Source organism: Manis javanica, chromosome X (assembly GCF_040802235.1).
Source record: "Manis javanica isolate MJ-LG chromosome X, MJ_LKY, whole genome shotgun sequence".
NCBI classification, from domain to species: Eukaryota; Metazoa; Chordata; class Mammalia; order Pholidota; family Manidae; genus Manis; species Manis javanica.
Genome location: NC_133174.1, coordinates 13,533,175 through 13,554,846, shown reverse-complemented (window position 1 = coordinate 13,554,846; position 21,672 = coordinate 13,533,175). Strand labels below are relative to the sequence as shown.

At 43.5% G+C, this 21,672-nt stretch overlaps 1 protein-coding gene across 6 annotated transcripts in view; it reads left to right on the top strand.

Annotated features, from left to right (window-relative positions):
• SH3KBP1 (SH3 domain containing kinase binding protein 1) overlaps window positions 1–21,672 on the top strand; it is a 309,921-nt gene that overhangs the window by 138,203 nt on the left and 150,046 nt on the right. For all 6 annotated transcript variants that reach the window (XM_073227329.1, XM_037020504.2, XM_037020499.2 and 3 more), the window contains one exon: window positions 18,071–18,174. In XM_073227329.1, the coding sequence (XP_073083430.1) occupies window positions 18,071–18,174 (104 nt within the window). The remainder of the gene's footprint in view (window positions 1–18,070; window positions 18,175–21,672) is intronic.

The window sequence follows — 21,672 nt, the reverse complement described above, 5'->3', positions numbered from 1 at the left end:
TGACCAAAACTAGGCAGTAAGAAGGAAAAGAGGAGGAGAAGCAAGAATCGGTTGGGTGGTTCTGCAGGACCCATCTCTCCTTACCTCCACATCTTCGTAAATTATGAACTGTATCGATCTATTCATATTGATGTATGAACTCATTCTATCAAAAGCCCAACTTGAAGTGGAAAATGGAAAGCGATCATTTATTAGAGCTGTGTGTCAGCTTTGTACTGCACCAAACCAAACAAAACCTCAGTGGCCTAAATGGCCTCCCTTTGAACCCTTAGATGGCATTTGACTGGAGGCCGATGGGGCCTGGGAAACCAGCAAGATTTGATAACAGTTGACAAATACCTGTTCATTTCAGTGCTTAGAACTTGAGTATAAGTTCACTGAGACTCTTTCTCTCCCATACTTCTGCCCAGGATGATTCTGAGACCTTCGTTTGAGGACTCCTGAGGCATCCCGGTAATTCTCAGCCCTACCTCCCAGGAGCCATTTTGGGAAGGTCAATTCTTTTTTTTTTTTTGGAAGTGTCCGTTTCTTCATCTGCAAGTTGGAAAGTTGACTGAGAAGTTTCCAGTGTTTTTAAATCTGGGAAACCTCTGTAAAAGTTTTTGACCTTTTGGATGACAAATGCCCATATCTTCATCAGCACAGAGCTAGTTCTTCACATTAGGGCCATGGTACTGTTTGTAGAGCCCCACAGAGCATCTTAACTTGTGTGTGCTCATCTTGGTGATTAAGCCATTTGGAATGTTAACAAGCTTAAGGATCCCACTCTTCTCTTTGCAAACCCTTTCCAGGGTCCCCAGGAAGGAATACTGGGGTCCATGTGAGTTCCTACAGCCAACAAACACTTGTTGAACAAATCAGGTTCCCACTGACCTGTCAGAAGCTTTTGATAAATTTCCAAGGATTCTGGTTCTTTGCCAAGAAAGCCCTGTAGTGATTTTATTGAGTAATAAAGTTAAAACAGTGTTTCTGCCTTTGGTGAACCACCCGTTCTTGCCCACCACATGGCCGGCAGGGGTCTTTATGCAGCTGCCTTGTGCGGGATTGCATCAGCAGTGAGATGTGTGTTTCCTTTGTGTTCAGCTCAGCATGCTTCAGAATCCTACCTCCCCCAGAGGCTTTTTCATATCGTCTCCATATTTATTTCATTGGGGGTGATATAAATCATTCATGATAAATTGGACTGAATTGAAAATTCTAGATACTGATCCTATCCCTCCAACCTTGTTAGAGGATGTCTGAAGACTGCTAAGTGGTGTGCTTTTTTAGCATGTTTAAAATTTCAAAATAAGGTTTTAATAAAGTACATAAAATGGATGAAGAAGGGACTTGAACAGGTGTTTGTACACCCATGTTCATAGCAGCATTATTCACAATAGGCAAAAGGTGAAAGCAACCCATCCAAACAGATGAATGGATAAACAAAATGTGGTCTGCCCATGCAATGGAATATTATTCAGCCTTAAAAAGGAAGAAATTCTGACACATGCTACAACATGGGTGAACATTGACAATATTATTATGCTAAATGAGAAAAGCCAGTCATAAAAGGACAAATACTGTATGGTTCTACTTATATGAGTCCCCTAGAGCAGATTCATGGAGAAAGAAAGAATGCTGGTTGTGAGGGGCTGGGGGGAGAGAAGGAGTTAGTGTTTAGTGAGTATGGAGTTTCAGTTTGGGAAGATGACAGAAGTTCTCAAGGTGGATGGTGGTGACAGTTGGACAATAATGTGAATGTGCTTAATGTCACTGAACTGTATACTTTGAAGTGGTTAAAATGGTACATTTTATGTATGTTTCACCACAGTAAAAAAGGGACAAGAATAATATGACAAGTGCCTACCACCAGCTAAGAAATTTAAAAAATTAGCAATTACACTTGGTGTGTTGTATATATTACGCTGTCTCAATTGCATTGTGTGTTTTTGAGGAGCAAAGGGTGACTTGGCTAAGAGAATTCTGTGTTGGGAGATCTTTCCTTCTGCTTTGTTGTCCATTTGCATTTGTTAGCTAAAGATAAACATACTCCAAGAAGTCACAGTATTAATAACCTTTTCCTGTCCTTTAAAATGAGTATTTCTGGAAACTCCTAAAGAGAAATCTTTCTAGGAACATCTGTTTACCTGTGGGTCTTGACAAATACGGAGAAGCACTCAAGGGAAATAACACTTGGCTTTCTAGGATAGACAAATGAAACAATACATTTGCAGCCTTTACCCTCTCTGAGTGTGTTAAATATTTTTTGAGGACCTGCTCTGTACCAGGCGTTGTCATATCAGTTATCTGTTGCCACAGTGGTGCTGAAACAACCACAGAACCTCAGTGGCATACAACAATAAGCATTTATTGTTTCTGAATCTGGGGTTAGCTGGAAGCTAGCTGGGTGGCTTTTCTGGCATTGACTGGGCTTCCTCCCATCTCTGGAGGTCAGCTACTGTTTGGCTTGACTTCAGCTGCACACCTGGCGTGATTCAGTGCTCCTCCATGTGTGTTGCATGCTCCAGCAAGCTTGCTTGAGCATATTCACGTGGCAGTGGTGGAGGTGCAACCAAGCGAGTGGAAACAAGGGGGCTCTCTTGAGGCTTAGGCTCCAGACTGGCACACTGCTACTTCCGTTTCACTTTGTTTTCCAAAACAAGGCACATGGGATGGGGAAATCTACTCTGTCTTTAAGGGAGACACTCTAATGTCATGTGACAAAGGACATGAATACCAGGAGGGGTCAAGAATTGGGGCCTAAATGTGGTCAGTACACCCCACTCTGTGCATGTGTTGTAGTTGAGAAACCTAGGCAATCCTAAGAGCCCTAAGAAGAAAGTAGCATCGTCTTCTTTCACAGCTGGAAAAACCAAGGCTCACAGAGATTCTGTGACCTATCAAGGCCACACTTCCAGTGAGTGGTGGAGTTAGGGTTTGAAGGCAGGTCTGTCAGACCCCCTCAATGATGCCTCTACCCAACTCCACACAGCACTTTGGATTACTGCCTCTTTCTGGAAACATCTGCTTTGCCTTCTGTCTACCTCTTTCTCTGTTTTATTTTGCTGACTCCTCCAACTTCTTAAATTTAAGCTGTTTTGATGATTCTGTCTTTGACATTTTCCATTATGTCTGCTGGCTCCTGAGCTCAGCCAATTCCACAAAGCATACAAGTCCCCAAAGCTAACCTTCGGGCCAGACCTCCTGCCTCGATACCCTCACATCTCATCTCCACTCTTAGACACTCTGTGTTGGTTAGTTGTCTCTCAGCTGTAAGTCAGACACCTTGGTCTAACCTGGGTGCATTGTGAGAAAATGCCAATCTTGCACAACAAAAAGTCCAGAGTCAGGGCAGGCTCCTCAGGGCCCAGGGCTCTTCTCTCTCTGCCCTGCCTCTCGCTGAGTTGGCTTCATTCTCTGGCCAGCAGTAGGGCGATAGGCTTCCCTGCTTACGTCCAGTAGAGGAAGGACAGGGGGGCTGCCCTTTGAGATGCCCCGGGCAGACCCGTGTTTGTCTCTCACCCTGCTGCCCTGGCTTAGGGCTGCCTGCCCATCCCTGAGCCTGTCCCTGGCTGGACCCAGCAGGCTTGGTGGTCTGTAATGGCGTGGCTGGCTGGAGGCAACCACTGTGTCTCCAGCTGTCCCCACGTGGTTGAGCAGCAGACCCTCCTGCCTGTCAGACATCTGCTTTCATTGGTACTTCAGTTGGTGGCATTCCAACCTGCAGCCCTTCCCATCCGCACTTCAGGGTCGTTTTAACTCTTCCTCCTCCTCCCTCCTCTCCATCATCGTTTGTTCTTTCCTTTGTGTTTGAGGTCACTGCTGAAGGCCTGTTCTGGGCGTGGCTCTGGGCGAGCCTCTCGTAATCCCCCGGTGGCCGGCTTAGTTGCTGCTCCTGAGTCTAGGGTTTGAGAATCGAACAGCTCCAGGCAGAATGGGCAGGGTGAGGAGAGCATTACGCACTGGCTGCTGTGCTTTCCCGTGATGGTAGTGACGCAGGCACAGGCATGCAAGGGGGTGTCAGCGAGGGAGTCACTCTAAGCTGATGCCTTAACCTTAGCAATGTCTCTTGTTCTTCCTGAAAAAAATTTATTTATGTCTGGTCCTGATTTGGACCTTTATCATGAAGTTGGCAAACCACATCCCATGGGTCAAATCTGGTACTGCCTATTTTTGTAAATAAAGTTTTACTGGCACAGAGCCATGCCCCTCCATTTACGTATGCTCTGTGGCTGCTTTTGTGCTTCAACAGCAGAGTTACATAGTTGCCACCATGACTATATAATATGGCTTGCAAAGCCTAAAATATTTACTCTTTGGCCCTTTACAGAGCAATTTTGTAAAACCCTGCTGAAGATGGATAGAAAAACTCCATTCCTGCCTGCCTGGAGGTTTCATTTTGCAAAAGGAGACTGATGTACATGTGATACACAGAAAACTTTATAATGAAGCCTGTCAAAGTGAAGATATTTAGGCGCTGCAGCAAATAGTGCAGACACAAATCAGTGCTGCTGGAGAGATTTGCGCGCATTGTTTCTACTTCTCCCCCTCTCCTGTTCCCTTCCCTATTCCATGAGTGAATCCACAGCCATTTCCTTGCCTCAAGTCCAGATTGACACTTTCTAAATTTACACTTTTCATGACACTCCCTCTGAAATGAAAAGTCTGGGACTGAGGTACCATTTTTTTTCCCCCAGCACCTGTGCTACTGTCCCAACTTAAAAGGAAAGCAGGATTGCTTAAGTAAATGAGAAAAATCTTTATTTGCTTTGAGCAAAGAGATAATATGCACATCACTAACCCATTTGTTTGAAGAACTTCTTAAAAACTACCCCTTTCAGGTAGCTCAGTCCCTTTAGCGGCACTGCTGGATCTCTCTTAGAAGCCTGTCGGGAGGAGTCTCAGCCACAGAACCGCTGGCAGCCGCGAGAGGAAGCCTGCAGTAACTGGCTTGGTTCTGAGTGCCACAAAATCGACCACTCAGTAAGGCAGCTTTTCTGCAATATGTTGTTTGGACTTCACTGCTCTTTTTTAAAAATTTGAGTTGTGCATTTTCTTTTAGATTCATCCTAAGTTTTCTTAGACTTATTATAAAAATAATACATACTTAGTTGCAAAAAAAATTAAGAAAGGAACGCCATGGTATAAAGAGTAACATAAAATCCTTTCCCCCAGTCTTACTCCCCAGAGGAGAACTGGTTCATGGTGATCTCCTCAGATCTCCCCACATATATCTTCGGACAAACCCTAAGGAATTGCAGATAATTCAACCACAAAAAATGTCAACTTCAGATGGTATGACCTAATCCAAGCACATAGGGATACAGGCATATTGGTATTTTTAAGAACTACAGATTGGATTACGCTGTTTATATTGTATTTAGTTACTTATGTCAGGTTGAAGAGAAGCTTGGAAATCTTGCGGTACTAGTTCATTTAGAGCTGCGCCACCCTTTATTACTCTGTATGTGGCTGTATCATGACTTGACTAACCAGTCCTCTAATAGAAGGACGTTTAGGATGACTCTGGTTTTTCACTATTCTGAATAGCGTAGCTGCGAACATTGTGCATATATCTTTGCACATGTCTTGAACGTCACCTGGAGCACAACTTCTTAGAAGCGAAATTGCTGTTTTCATGATTTTTGAAGTTTGTTTTGAAGAATTCGTCAATGCCTCTGGTCTCAGTTGGACTGGCTGACCATAGGGGCCTCCATTCTCTAGTGATACCACAAAGATGGGACCACAGTGGAAGTCCGGCAGCCCCTCCAGGCAAATCCTGTGCAGTTACAAACATTGGCATAACTTCCCTCCCTTCATGGACCATTTGTGCACTCACTGCTCAGCAGGCACTGGGGACACGCAGGCAAAAGATGACAGAGCAGCCAGCGGGCTGGGAGGAAGAGGCAGATAGGAAGCTTTGTGGGGACATGGAAGCCCAAGTGGCCTTTTAATCCCTTGGGGTTTGGGAGGAACCTTGTTGTTCTTTCTGTAACATCACCAGCAAAGGGAGCGAAACCCAGGGCTTGTTTGGAGGGGGGACATTGACGCGGTGGCAGGTGTTGGCCTGCCAATGAGCTATGCTGGCCCTCATGGAAGGGAGCATGGGCACTGAGCTCAGCTGAGCCAAGGCGCCCGATGACAGAGCCAGGCCCTGGCCAGCTGCTGACATGGGTAATAAGAGGGCACTTGGCAGGCAGCCCCCTGAAGGCTGTGCCACATGGCCATTCGTGGATGAGGACCTGTGAGACTGCCTGATGCAGTTCTTTTGTCACGACGTGCTGCTCCAGAGCCTAGGAAACATTCCCACAGAGTCCAAGTGTTACCAACCCGCTTGCACCTTTGGGTTTCTTTGCAAACCATAACCTTGAAAGCAGGCATTAAAGAGTTCTTAACTTTTAAAAAAATTGCTGTGGAACCTGCTTACTAGTCTGGTGAAGCCTATGACCCCTTCTCAGAATACTGTTTGTAAATGAATAAAATGAAATCCATGGGATTGCAAAGCAAACCAAATATACTGAAATAAAGTTGTCAAAATACTGTAAAAACATAGGTAATGCATTTTCTTTATGGATGCATTAAATAACATGCTCCAGCAGTGGGTATAGAAGCTGTCACAATTTTGAACTAAGGATGAATGTAAATGATATTTCAAGATACCTTCAATGACCGTGATGTGGAATGAAAATGTCTATCCATGGAGTGGGCAACAAAATTGATAGGTGCCGCTGATACCAGTGCGGTTTGCTGACTATTTGCAGAGTGGAGAGGTAGGCCAAGTTGCTGTTACAGGATAGTGAAAATGAAGATGTAATTTTCCTCCCATTTATTTTAAGACCCCTTGAATTCTTTCCATGAACCCCAAAAAGAATCTCTGCTTTCAGATACGGAAGAAGGAATTGGAGGGATGAAAACCCCCATTTGCATCAAGAAATGTTGAGGCTTCCCCCACTCTTGATTCTGTTGGGGATGAGAAGGGAAACTATATTAGAAGTCAAAATGAAAACAAAATTTGGACTACCTACAATAAAGATCTTTCCCTTTCTTCCTCAAGAGAATGATGTGGAACTTTGTCATTCTCTAAATCTCCCAAGACAATGGCCATATTTTTTGGAGGGGGTACTGATTTTAAAAACTGGGAAGCTCCAGGTTTATAGTAGGTATTTTCCCCTGAGAATTCTCTAAGAATAGGCAAGAGAGGTGGACCCGTGTGGGTCTCCAGGATTTTCTAGATCTTTGTTACAGTTCCTAATAGGTGTGAGCTTGCTCACACACACCCCTTCCCCTTACTGTACCCTCCCCACTGTCCCAGCTGTAAAGTTAGGGGTCTGAAAGATCTATTCGTGAGCAGCAAAGTTTGAGAATGCCTTTAAAAATAGCTGTGTTAGAGGGATTATGTTGGATAGAAGGGAGAAATCTTGTTTATGCTCAACAAATAACTTATATATAGAATCTTCCTTCAGTTTTTCCTTTGAAATTCTGTATTCTCATTTCACTTGAATGACTCTGCATGGAGCATTTAAAAGTAGATCAAACAAAACTCTATAAATATGTTGAGTTCTTTTGGGCATTTTGCCAAAATAAGCCTTGCTAAGCAGAGAAAAGCCATGTGCTTTATGTATCTAGTTTTCTCCTCCGAACATCCAGACCCCCTCCCCAGGGAGGTGGTAGTCTGGGCTGGGCGAGTCAGGCCAGGAACACTTTGGAGAAGTGTCCCCCTGGTATGGTCTGCTGTGGTTCGGGTCATTTGGACTAAGGGGCATATTGAAAGACTAAAGCCAATCCCTCAGTCTGGGAGCAGCCTAAGGGAAGGAGAGGACCAGAAAGCTGTTTAGAGATATCACTGAGTTTGTTTTTAGTGTGATTCCTTTATCACTCTGATGAGAAGGGAAGGCTGGTGAAAAGAATATTTGTTAAACTGGTATAAATAATTAACAAAGCTTCCTTTTAACATATTCATGAATGTAAGATAAATGGAAAACGGAGGGAGTCCAGTGGCAGCAAGACCTTCCGTAAAATAGGTCTGTCCCCGTCATTCCAGTTTTATACAGGAGAGAACTGAGGCAAAGAGCGGGAGGTGGTCGCCGTGTCAGGTCCACTAGGTTATCAGTCTCCCGTGTTGCCAGGCCCAGGATTCTCTTTATGTGCTTTAGTGCTGTCAGTGTGGACCCCATGTCCATGGGCTGTGAAATCGGAGCTCAGCTGTCCTTTCAGACGGCTAATACACACCCCATTTCATAAGATGGTTGAGGTGGAGGACGTCATGGTTGGGGAAGTTCTTCATGCCCATGCCACTGAAATTATAGATGGCTGGATTCTATGGGAATATCAGGTGTTAACATGGAAAATATCCAAATAGTTTCTCTTTGCAGAAACTCAGTTTCTTAACTGGATGGCCCCTTGCTGTTTTATTCTGGCAGTAGAAACGCGATTTCTTTGGTCATATGTTATTTGGCTGACTTGAAGACTGCTTTTGGGGGCTTCTTTAAAGAGGCCATTAGACTGAAGTGTCTAGAACTGAGGAAGGACAGGGTCCAGGATTTGTGTCCTTTCCTCTGTTTCTAGATCTGTGGCCCCTGTGCTTATGGATCGGTCGAGAGTGGGCATGTGTGATGAAATGGCATCTTCGTAGCCGTCATGCATGAAAGCTGAGAGGTGTCCGAGTTGAAAGGGTAGAGACAAACGTAAAATGACACTCAGAGGTAATTTAAATACAGTGACTTGAGGGCAGGGCTAGAGCAAGGCAGTGTTGTTAGGGGGACCCACTGAAGGGGGCCCCGAGGCTGGGAGTGTGCATGTTCCTGAGTGTGATGAGCGTGAGCAAGCTCACAAGGAGGACATGGGGCCCTTCCGCCGGCAGGAGGGAGATTGCCACTGGGAAAACGACCTTGGATTGGTAACGGATAAGATACTGTGGGCCCCTCTGGCTTCTGTAACAGTGTCTCATCAGAATAATAACTGTGGCTGTAGTAAGAATAAGTGTGGGCCGTAGGCATGGAGCCACTTCTCTGGGCTCCCACCTCCCACTGTCTTCGTGGACAAGCCCCAACCAGCTCAGAGCCCCCTTGTCATTCAGCCTGTGACTACCTCCTTGAGGCCTGATTCAAGTGGTATTCACTTATTTACTTGGAGAACAGGAAATAACTTTAACATTAATGTCGTAAAATCATGATCGGAAAGATAAGCTTCACAATGTGAGCTAATGATTCAATAGGTGACTGTGGTGATTTATAAAGTTATTACAGTGTATTACGTGCTCTTTGTAAAAACAAATTGATGTACAGAAGTATTTAAATGAGTCTCTCTTTCTATTCTCCAAAAATACTGTTGCTCTGGGGTGTACCCTTTCAGACCATCTTCTGTGCTTACACAAGTATGGTTGTGCACACACACCCTCTCTCTCCTTCACTTAATTGCATTAGGCCCTTACGTATTAGTTGAATGTTGAATGGATCCATTTATTCATTAATAGACATTGAGTGCATACTCTGTGCTAGGTTCTGAATGATAGGAGTAAATTTTAGAGTCCATGGTGGGGGCTATGGAAGGACGGAGCGGGTGTATGTGTTTACAATGTCGGGATCCTATTGTACATAGTACATGATTTGATCTTTTAACTCAATGTATTACGCACCTTTTATACGTCAGTACACACAGAGATGCTTGCTCGATTTAATGGCTGCTTAGTTTCCAACGGTCTGGATGTACCATGATTTATGTAGCTGTTCCCTCCCAGAAGACATTCAGGATGCTTCCTGTGTAGACCTCTGTGCCTGTGGGCATTTGCTGTTAGAAACAGTGCTGCCATGAACATTCTTATACATACATCTCTGCCACCTTAAAACAAGTATTTTCTCTTTTCAGGGGACTAAATTTAAAACTAAATATACATAATTTCTTGATCAGGTATAGCCCTGCTCTACTATTTGGTATGGATAATTGACAGTGGACTATAAACTTGGAAGGAGAATGCCATTAGGAGTACATCAGGCATCGCTTAGTATCACAGATGCCTTGGAATACATTGTTGGTGAAGGAGGCATGTTCAGCACTGTGGTAAGACTACAGGGGCCACCTTCTTCCATCCCGGTAGCTGCAACAATTCTAGTTGGTATTGGCTTTAAAAAAATTTGTGGTGAAATACACATAACGTAAAATTTACCATCTCAATCATTTCGGCAGTGGCGTTTAAGCACATATTGGTGGGCATTTTGTTGAACACCAGGTTGGGGCTTTAACTCTTTCCCTCCATCCTTCCTGTCCTCCACTGCTCCTCTGACTGGGAATTTGTGTTCATAAAACTGTGACCCACAGACACAGTGTGGAATAGACACTCATTAGTTCATCCATCCATCCATTTATCAAGAATGGATTAAGTGTCTGTTCTAACAGGCACTGAGCTAGGAGCTGGGAATGAAAGACAAGTAAGAGAGGGTCATTGGTATCCAAAGGAGGCAACAGATACACATCAACTGGTGATGCTACTGGGAACCCACCTCTGCTTCCCCGCCAATATGATTTCCTTCTCTGCCTTTCATGGTCTTCTGTTGGAACCATATGCATGCTTTTAGGTTCCTGTCCCCGAGCCTTCCTGCCTACCCCTGGCACCAGGTACTTCTCCCTAGATTATGGTCCTTAACACACCTTGTTGTCACTTCTCTGCCCAGAAACTTCCTCTGGGCAGATTCTCCTAAAATAAAGTCCTCATCCTTAGCTGGGCATCTAAAGTCCCTTGGAAATGCGCTCCCATCCTGCCTTCCTGGGATTATCTTGGATTGGTGCAAGGGGGTATCTGCAGACTACAACTGTTATCCAGCCTTTCCATGCCCATCTGTGAAGGCAGGGCCAGCACCCCTAACCTCACAGGTTGGTGTGAGGACTTGAGAGAAGGCATGTAACATGCTTAACATAGTTCTTGACCCATAGCAGATACCTAATCAGTGTTCATCACCATCTACAACAAGATTCAGTTGACTTTCCTTATGCAACTTTTGACTTTACCTGCCTCCCCAGATTCTTCCAATGGCTCAGAGGTCCTATAAATTTTTCTCTCCTGGTTCAACATTTTTCTCCTGCATTCTGGTGGGACTTGGGAGCAAAGGAGCGTTGGTATAGCTCTAACCTCTGCTCAGATGAACTGCTTTTGCAGTTGCCGGCAAATGGATTTACTGTTCTCTGCCAGGCAAAGATGCTGACTGTACACATCCCTAGGAGCACCAAGCAGGTTCATCTCCAGGGACTAAACAGTGCTGGTTAATTAAATACTGTACATTTCCACTGCAGCAGTCCAGCCACAGCCAGAGGGGTTTGTAAAGAAAGACCCGTGAGTTCCTTTTTGTCTGACATGTCATGAGCCTGTGAACTGTCCTCCTCTTCCTCCAGAAGCAGGATGACGAGTGGGAAAGGGCATGATGCTGGGTCCACAAGATCAGTAATACAGCTTTCTCTTCCCTTACACCCCAAATCCACTGGATGCCCCAAGTGAAATGGGTGATTCTCCACATTTGTTTGTTTACTTTGTACTGTTGATTTTCCATCTGAAATGGGAAACCTCTTGCATAAATTTTGGTTTCCACCTCAAGAACAGCTTCTTTAGGACTCTGGGAACTTCTCCGTAGCCTGAGTGGTGTTGCCTCCCCAGCAGTGCTGGCTAAGGAGTCATGGCAGACAGCACCGTCTCTTCCACCCCTTGGTTGCCCCAGGACACGTTTCTGGAGCTAGCAACGCCTTAGGGCGGCTGTTTCAAAGGTCTGTAAAATCACAATCACAGCATGACAATGCTCCCTTGGGGCATATATTAGATTAATGTTGCCAAGTAAATTTGATTTTTTTCTCCCTTTTGGGAGGAGGAACCTGTATAGCATGGTCCTGGAAAAGCCCCATTTATTTTTGGACCAGTGGTCTGTCTAGATGTCTCTCAAGCCTGGCTATCTGTTAGAATGGCCTGGGGAGCTCTTAAAATCCAGATGCCAAGCTGCAGCCCAGACCAATGACATTAGAATATCTAGGGTCAGGGCCCAAGCATCTGTAATTTTTCCTTTTTCCCCTAAAAAATTTTAATCTAGAAGAATTGCAGATGCACAGAAATGTTGTGACAGTAGTACAGTGAACAGCCGTCTCATTCACCCATCGTCAGCATTTACATGTTTGCCTTCTCTCTGTGTATGTATATGTATATGTGTCTGTGTAGAAACCGACATACATCATTTTTATTTTTCCTTAAACAATTTGAAAGTAAGTTATACAGATACTAGATATACACATATTAGAACACTTCATCCCTAAATACTTAAAAACAAGGACATTGTCCTATGTGACTGCAATAGAGTTAACACATTCAGAAATGAAACATTACTATAATGCCATTATCTAGTATTCGTCCATATTCAGATTTCCGAAGCCCTCCCAATAATGTACTTTATAACCTTAAAAAGAAAACCCAAATCCAATTAAGGATTCATTGCATTTAGTTGTTACATCTCTTTATTGTTTTTAGATCTAGAACAGTTCCCTGGTCTTTAAAAAATTTTATGTGATACTGACTTTTAAAAGATTTTTTAAAAAATCAGGCTGCTTTTTGTAGACTGTCCTTCATTTCAGATTTGCATGATTGTTTTCTCATGATCAGATTTAGGTTAAACGTTTGGGGCAGGGGCACTGAGTAGGTGACGTTAAGTCCCTCTCATCATATCCCATAAGGAGGCACCTGATGTCAGTTTGTCCCATCATTGGTAACTCGAACTTTAAGGCCTTGTTTTCCAGGTTTCTCCAGTCTAAGGGGGCAATTTTCCTTTCGTGGGGAGCTACTTTGAGACTCTGTGAATATCCTAATGCCCAAGAAGCTTTCACCTGCAGTTTTAGCAACCATTAATTCTTGCCAGAATCAGTTGTTGCTGTGATGGTTATAAAATAGTGATTGTCTGTTTCTATCATATATTTATTAGTTGGCATTCTTTTGTAAAGGAGAGCTTTCCCTTTTTGCCTCACACCTGCCTGTGTAATCTTATCCATTCATCTAGCTAGCTAGCTATCAATCTGGCTACCTGTTGAGTGTATCAGTATGGGCTCACAAATGTTTTCTGAAATAAATAAATTATAATACATCCTTCAGTACATGCTGTTACTGTCCCAAATTTTGCTGGTGGAAGCCCCATTAGGCTGACCTTTGTGTCCTATTGAAGTAAGCCCTCAAATGTTTGAGTGCTTCATTAGCTTTGGCATAAGCAGATATTCCAGGCTCACTTTAGTTTTTTTTTTGCCCCAGCCCTGGAAGAAGCCATTTGTCTGTGGAGACCTAGTTTCCCAGGGACTACTATTTAGAAAGTCATCATTAGTTTTATGAAAGCTCCCCGGGTGATCTCAGTGTGCAACCGAGATTGAGGACTCCTGATTAGAATACTCCAAGGGAAGACCATTTGTTCCCACAAGGCATTTTCCTGGCACCCATTGTCTGCTGATGCTACCTGTGATGCTAATTCCCTGTTGAAGTTTAGATTTTCGTGGGCCATGTCACTTGCAAGTTGGATTTAAATGCAGGTCCCTGGCCCTGCCCCCAGAGAGTGCTACTCCATATGTGTGCTGGGCATGTTAACCTCCTGACATGGGTGGTACCAGGCCATGTCTGGAGGAAATGGCAGAAGTAATCCTGGAAACAAAATTAGGGGCTTCTGCTGATTTTCTTCTATCAAACTTGTATCAATGTTTTCTCTTGCAATATGATTTCAGGACACTGACATGTTTCCTAGGCATGTGGTGAGGATCCTTTTGATTAATTTAGTGGGGTTCCTTGAAAATATCAGATAATTTAAACCCTTGTAGTTTTTCTGTCGTGGGGAATGTGGGATATAAAAAATGGGCTGTGTTGAGTGTTGCAAGTTCTCAGTTGACCCAAAGGCTTCCTTCAACCATTGTGTTATTTGTTGTTAACAGTTTTGAGGTCATTGAATGTGTTGGCCTAGTCAAGTTTTCACATTGCTGTGACACCCCAGAAGACTCTAAAATTTAGATGTGTGTGCATTTCTGAGGCTGAGTCATGGCACCCTTTTCTGTTTCTGCTCTTTCATTTTTAGAGAATGTGAATGTACTGCGTTTCCTTCCTATCCAACCAGTTTTATTTCATGAAAATGTGGGTCCCAGTTCTGGGCAGCTGTAAGGAAGCACCCCTGATTTGTGGGTTTTCACTTCCTGGTTTCACATTTTAACCATATGCCATGTTAGCCCAGTGAGTGCTTTCTGCAGCCTCAGACCCACAGCTGAGAATTCTGCTTCAGAGTAGTCAGACACGGAGGCAGTGTCTCTGGGGTTGCATCTGCTGGCTGGGAATCCTAGACCCTCTGCTTTCTAGCTGTAAGACCTCTGATAAAATATTTGGTCTCCGCATGCTTCCTCAGTCTCCTCATTTTAAGAAGGGGGTCATTGATCTACCCCAGATGTTCAGTGTGAGGATCAGATGGGCTAAATGCATATAGAATGCTGCGTGTTCTCTGGCATGTGATAAGTGCTCAATAAATGTTAGCTGTTACTGTTTTATTAAACAAAGCTGGTCATGAGTAGAAGGGGGTTATGAAGTCAGTGAGGGAGTTGAGGGTGTGCCTGCCTCACTATCTGTGTGTACTTATGGTCCTACGTGCGAGTGCCTGTGCATGTATTTTGTAGCCGTCACACAATATGGCAGTAAAGCAGAGACATATTATGTATGCCTTGTGAAGTCTGCCTTACTTGTACTTTTTGGTAAGCCATGTGTGCGAATACATTTGCATGGATGTCCATAAAGCTTGTGTCCATTACTTCTTTCAATTCTGTGTAAGGAGTAAAATGGTTCTGCCTAGAAAACACCCAGTGATGAAGGATGGTAGCAGTGGCCCTGACATGAAGGAAGAAAAACATGTGTTTTCTCCTTTTTCTAGCTGTTCCACTGTAGATGAATACTGTTGAACATGGCCAGCAAATACATTTAATTTGTAATAAAAACTTTTCTTTCAAGATTCAGTATATTCCATAGGAATAAAAGCCCATGAAATATGTTAAAACTTGAGTTCATGTGGATTGAGCTCTGGGCATGAATGTGGGAGCTCAAACTAAGGGATTCCAAACCACGGCCTTGGGCAAGTCATACATTTCTTCCTCTAATTTATACCAGTTATTGAAAGGAAATGACATTCTTGTCTACTTATACCTCTTTGAGGAAGGTCAAGACTGACCAGTAAACATCAGTAAAATGCCGGGAAAGGAACAAATGGCAAATGACATCCTTTAACTCCCTTAAATGTAAGGTGGATTGGGGCAAGTGAAATGCAGTGTCTCCTGCTGGGGAATATCTCCCGCCGCCTGCCCCTCACCTCGAACTGGGTGTTAGATTGGGTAGTGGTCTCAAACAAGCTTGCAACAGTGATGTACAGAAGTTGAGGCCTAGAAACGCTGCAGTTCAGGAGTTGGGGAATGATCTGCAAGGGACAGAGTCCTGGTGAAGTGGTGCAGGGAGCAGTCAAGTACAGATTGCAGAGAATTTGGGACAAAATATGAACTGAATTGGTTCATCCTCCGTTGGAAGGACAGCGCCGAACTCAGACCAAGGAGATACTGCCACTCAGCGAGCTTTGTGTCCTTGAGTAAGTCACTGAGCTGATTTCCTCATTTGCAAAACAGTTACTCATTCTGGCTCCTTTCTTTGTCTTTTCAGCTCATGTTGTTGGCAGGATAAAATCCGGTGACAGGTACCAGAGGTGCTTTATCACAAGTTATCCCAGTGCCAGAAGGAATAATTGTTTTTGCTTGGGGTCAAGCCACGGACTGTCACCACCAGCAGCCTCTGGATACCTCCCTGTAGGGCTCTCTTTTATTGGTCCTGTATGTTGGCAGTATACTTTATAGGACCCTAGGCCATCGACTGAATAGTCTTCTTAGGGGCTTCAGCTTAAGAAATGCTGACTAGCCTGACAGACAGAAGTTAGTACATGTGTCATTCTTCCTGGTACCAGACAGGACTTTATAAAAGTCTGATGCAGAGACTTGGTTCAAATTAGACGTCTGTTTATTCTGCCTCAGGGCCTGAATCTGCTGGGTTAGTCTTGTCTTGAGGAATATATCCCTCTCTCCTTGGACATTTGTGTAGTGTTAGTTTAAATGCTACTTTTTACAGAGGGTTTTATAAAGATATGAACTTACCCATAACTGTAAGTTTTATGACTTCAGTTGACACTAGGTCTTTAGATGTTATTTTTAAGTCACTTCGGTCAGGACTTTGATGAGTTCTATGGTTGTGAGTGTCGGGTTTCAGATGTTTGTCCTGTTTACTTGTTTCGCGTTCAGATTTGTATCTGCAGTATTTGCCTTTAACATAGCATCTAGCAAATACAGCTCTTAAAGATGTGTAGTAGAACTTCATCTTAAGGCACGCATATGGGGGCAGGGGAGTCACCGAGAGTAGATGTGCACCAGGGTCACCTTGACATCTAGACTTTCTTAGCTAGAATGAGAAACCTGTGTCTTTTGTGATGCAGAGTGCTTCGTTTGCCTTCCCTTACGTTGGAAGCCATGGAATAGTGGCGGAGTTCTTTGCACTGGAGTACTGCTCTCCCTGACTTTATACCTAGGAGAAGCCAGCTGGGGTGGGCCGTGTGTCCCAGGGAGAGCCGGGCCCTCCTTGGTTGCCCTGTCCTGCCTGCTGACAGTGCGGTTAGCACCTGGGAACTGGCCTCAGAACTCTGTGTTTGTTCTCATCAGGGCTAGGCAGCTTGTGATTGTGCACAAAGGGGTGGTATTCGTGTAGTCACCAAGGATGCGATAAGACAAGATATTGATTCTGAACTTCTGCCCCCTTCCCTCTGTTTAACCCTGTTCTTGGTGAGGTTCAGGCAGAGAAAAATGGAACAGCGAGAAGTAGGCCCCTGGCTTTTGAAAACTATTGATCAGTGAGCACATCAGATGTGGCAAAGACCTACCCCTTTACATGTCGGGCTGTGTAGGGCCGTAGTGTGGCCTGTGATCACTCCTGCAGGGACTTGCCTTTTCAGGGAAAAGATTAGAAAAGGAGAAGAGTCCCTGTAGGCAGTATCCAAAAATAATGTCAGCATTTCTAAATGTGTTCCCTTGATGTGGTTGATCCCTTTGGTTTTCTAGGCCATGTGGTAGCAGGAAGGAATGGTGTGAGGTGGTCGGCCTTGAGCGACAAACCTCTGAGCAGCACTGGTCTCATTTCCTCTCTCCTGTCCATCTCTCCCCTGCCCGGGGCTCCACTGCTATCTGTCTGTCTGTCTGTCTGTACCCCGCCGCCCCATCGCACTGACCACATGCATGCTCTTCCTGCCCACGGCACATGTGTATGGCGTGGGTAGTTGGGTCTGTACTTGAGCAGCCCTAAGCCAGGGCCTCCCAGTTGGTCCATGCCATGTGAACGAGATGCTGAAATGTTGAGTGTCCTCTAGTCAAATGAAATGTAGCCCTGGCTTTTGTCTTGATTTGCCTGGTTTGGTTCTGTATAAACAGCCAGGGATCCTGCTAATGGATCCTTGGAGACAGAGGGAAGAGGGCAGAAGTGGATTTGTTGAACCGCTGTGGGACGTTTGAAATGACCCCAAGGGCATGCTGAAATCTAACCAGGCCTGAGGCCCAGCATGGTGGAAGGGTGATGATTAGTAAGAGAAGGCCAGGATGCTTTATCTTTTCCTTTGCACAGTTGGGAAAAATTTCCTCTGCCTTGCTAGCATTAGAAGCAGACCATTCTCTTTACCACATCACATCAGCTTTCATTAAAAATCAACAGCAGTAAATACAAAGCCCCATCCATGGAAAAGCATTTAAGGCAACACTGTGCGCCAGCGCTTTGGGGGGTGGGTTTTTGCCTTCTGCACCAATGGATCGGTTCCTCATATCCATGCCTTTCTGACCCAGCAGCTTTTAAAAGACCAAGAAGCATTGCTCTGCTTTCTCCTGCCTTTCTCTAAGGGACAAGGACTGCCATCCCTCTAGCCATGTCCCCAAGAGCATATTTGAGACAAGTCAGCTTAATTTGCCTGCATGCCTAGGAAGCCCTTCATTAAAACCTAATTTTAAGAGAAGAGCTGTATCTAAATATTTTCCTTTTCCCATCCAGGTGAACGGCGGAGGCGCCGGTGCCAGGTGGCATTCAGCTACCTGCCCCAGAATGATGACGAGCTTGAGCTAAAAGTCGGTGACATCATAGAGGTGGTAGGAGAGGTGAGTGCACCAGGTGGGTGGGTGCGGTGGCCTCGTGTGGCCTTGTCGCGATGGATGCTAGAATGCAAAGAAACCTTAGACATTATCTAACTGAGTCTCTCTTCTCAGAGGAGATGGGTTCCCAGAGAGAAGTGCCAGCAAGCCCATTGGGGGCAGATATGGGGCCATTTAAAACCATTGTCTTTTTTAACACAGCATACTGGGCACCTCTGGAATTCCAACCCAGTGCCACAGCTTTTCCTCTTGGCTTTAATTGCTGGTAGATGCAGAGTTACCCTGCTCCATCTCTAGAGGATGAATTCAGTAGTCATCGTGGGGGACATTGTGGATTCAGACGGAAGGAAAAGAAGTGACATTTGTAGACCTGGTATGTGACAGGCATGACAAGGTTCCTCATGCACTGGCTCATTGACTTACCACAACCACTTGATTTTGTAGATGAGGCAGGGCTGAGGGTGAAAGCCAGGTGCACCCTTGTTCTTTCCACTGCATCACATCCCCCTGTGCCTGCTTGGTCCTGGCTGCTTGGCGCTGCCCTGCAGGCGAAGCGTCCCACCAGACACTGGCATGGGCTTCTCAGGCTCTCCTCCCTCGGGGCTTGGCGGATTCTGGGCTTCAGACTCAGAACTTCATCGTTCATTCTGACGCAGCATACGTATCCATATATAGAAATACAGCTCTCCAATTGCTTTGGTTTCCTGAGTACCCTTTGACCTTACAGAAACCCATGGTTTACAAAAAAGGAAACTAGAAGTCAAGGAGAAACTAAGTAAACTCTGACGTGGGTGGATGTGGCAGAGCTAATGCTAGCAGCCAGGGTTCCTGACTCTCCTACAAACGTAAAGTGAGTGTGCATCAGAGCTTTATTTAACTCATTAATGAGGGGATCTGCAGCATGGTAAGGCTGGCTCAAAGAGAATTGTGAAAGAGCAAAAGTATTTATAATGACTTGAAGAGCAAATACTTGATTAAGGTGGCCAAGTTAGATACAAAACTACATAGTGTCCTACAGGGCAATAAAACTGTAACCTTTGAGGTGATCTTTCCTAGAGGATAAATCACTTGCAATTTTGCTGGTCAAAATTTATTTTCATTGCTGTCTGACAACACTTACTTGCATTGCGTTTAGCCTCCCCCTGGTTAATGTCCGCACTAACGGAATTGATAACTAAATTATAAATAGTAAATAGTGTGTCAAACAAAGATACATGTCCCTGGAGAATCAGTTAATGGGGCTCCCAGCATGACATTGAGGGGACATTCAGTAATCCCATTTGCCTATCTTCTAATTTGGGATCATTTGTATTCATTTGTCACTCATTTATCATTTTTTTATCCCTGGTGCCAAGCAGGGCACATAGGGGACATTTGCTGGAAGACGAATAAATGAAAAATGAGTGTAGAGTGCCAGTGGTAGAAGGACAAATTTCTTAAGCTGAAACCATGGGAGAAATTCTAGAGGAAAAAATAAACAGTTGTGACTCATTAAAAAAAAAGTTAAAATTTTGGTATGATTTGAAATGAGTTTAGCTAAAGAAAGAAAACAACAAACAGGAAAAAAATTGCAATAAATTATGCTGAAAAGCTATCATACATATAACATGAAAACTGGTTAGATAACAACTCTAACAATGATAAATAATAGACAAATCTGCCATAAACACAAACCCCACAAGGGGAAAGAAAATCTTAACCATGAGAAGATGTGCCACCTTGCTATTAATTAAATAAATACAAATGAAGACAATAATGGGTTCCTGCTTTTGAAAATCCTAAGAAAATATTTAGTGGTAAGACAGTTGGCAATCTTAGAGGACATGGTGACTTTGTATATCTTTATGATTCTAATAAGAAGCTATTTAACAAGGTATGTCAAGAGCTATAAAAATCTGAATTAACACCCTTTGACCCAGTAATCTCGCTCCTAGGAATTTATTCACAGAAAATGGTTCAAAAAAAGGGGGGGTAGGGAAGCATGTTAATTTGCAGCAGTGCTTGTGATAATGAAAAATAAGAAAGAGAAGTTATGTGAATTAAGTTATTAAGTTATATTATCTAGCTAGAAGATGGTGAAGCCATTAAGATGGTAAACAAAGAGACCTTTAAATGTGTATTACGATACTGTGTATTGTAATTATCTGTTATAATCTGCTAATCGGAGAGCTTTTCAACAGCAGGAATCTGGTTTTTATCTATCTTTATTTTTGTGGTGCCTAGAATAGTGCCTGAAACCTAATATGTACTTTAGTAAATGCTTGTTGAATAAGTAAATGAATACATGGAAGTATGTGCAGATTTTTTTTTTGCAAAATAAATGAACAGATCAGAACATAAAATTGGACGCACTAGGATACAGTCATGTAAAATATATGTCCATGCATGTGATCGAAACCTGAAAGGGAACAAGGATTGAAAACAGTTCTGTTGTAGAGGATGATTTTTCCTTTCATGTTATAACAATATTTTGAGAAATGCAGATCAAAATTTTTAAGAAATAATTAATACTATCAATTATTAATCAATTTCTAGGAAATATTGCCCAGTCTCACCTGTGTGCTGGCTGTAGGAAACCAAGCATGAACTGCTAGAGGGGACAGTGGTCGCAGGACTGTTACTGTTTCCCCCCAGACACCATAGAACTTTGCCAGCCCCACGATGCCAGTCTCCTGTCCACTTACTGCCATTTCAGTGCTAGGCTTCAGTCTGAGCTTGCTTCTTGGAGGAAAAAGGAAAAAGATGTAGCCATTGATATTTACATACAACAAAATGTAAAGGTTAGCTTTTTAATCCATATTTAAAAAATTAATTTCCTATTCTGATTTACTTACAATATTGCAGATATTGTCCATGGTTGATCATCATATAATATGAAATCTTCCCTTTCTCTTATAATGGATGTTGTATAGATGCCAACAGGTAACTATTCTCTAATTCCACTGAAAACTAAAACCAAACAAAAAGTCCCAATAAAAACCCTTAAATCACAGGGACAGATTGAGGTAAGACCATAGCGATAGCTTTGCAGTACTATAGAATCAATCAATTTATTGGCCAATAAAAATATAATGTATATGTGTGTATATATTACATGTTAAATTCTTATTGATTAATAGATTGATACTACAGTATTGCAAAGTTACACAACACACACATAAATGCACACACTCTCCACACCAAAAAAAAAAGACACCTCTTGGGAATTTGAACTCATGGGCTGGCTTTTTTTGAAACAGTTGAGTCAAGTAGAGAATACTGAAACATGATATACATATATCTTACTTAATTTTAGCTTAAAATATAAAATGTATATTTATTTGCCATTTGTTCATACACCCTCATAGGACCAAAGCATTTTCCTTAAGTGTGGGTTTGCTGCTTTGAACTCCATCTTCTGCATCCATAATGCATCCCCTATGATTCCCATTGGATTGATAACTTCTAACAACATAGGTGAAGCAATTCGAGTACATAATCCTAAAGTTTTACAGTCCACCATCC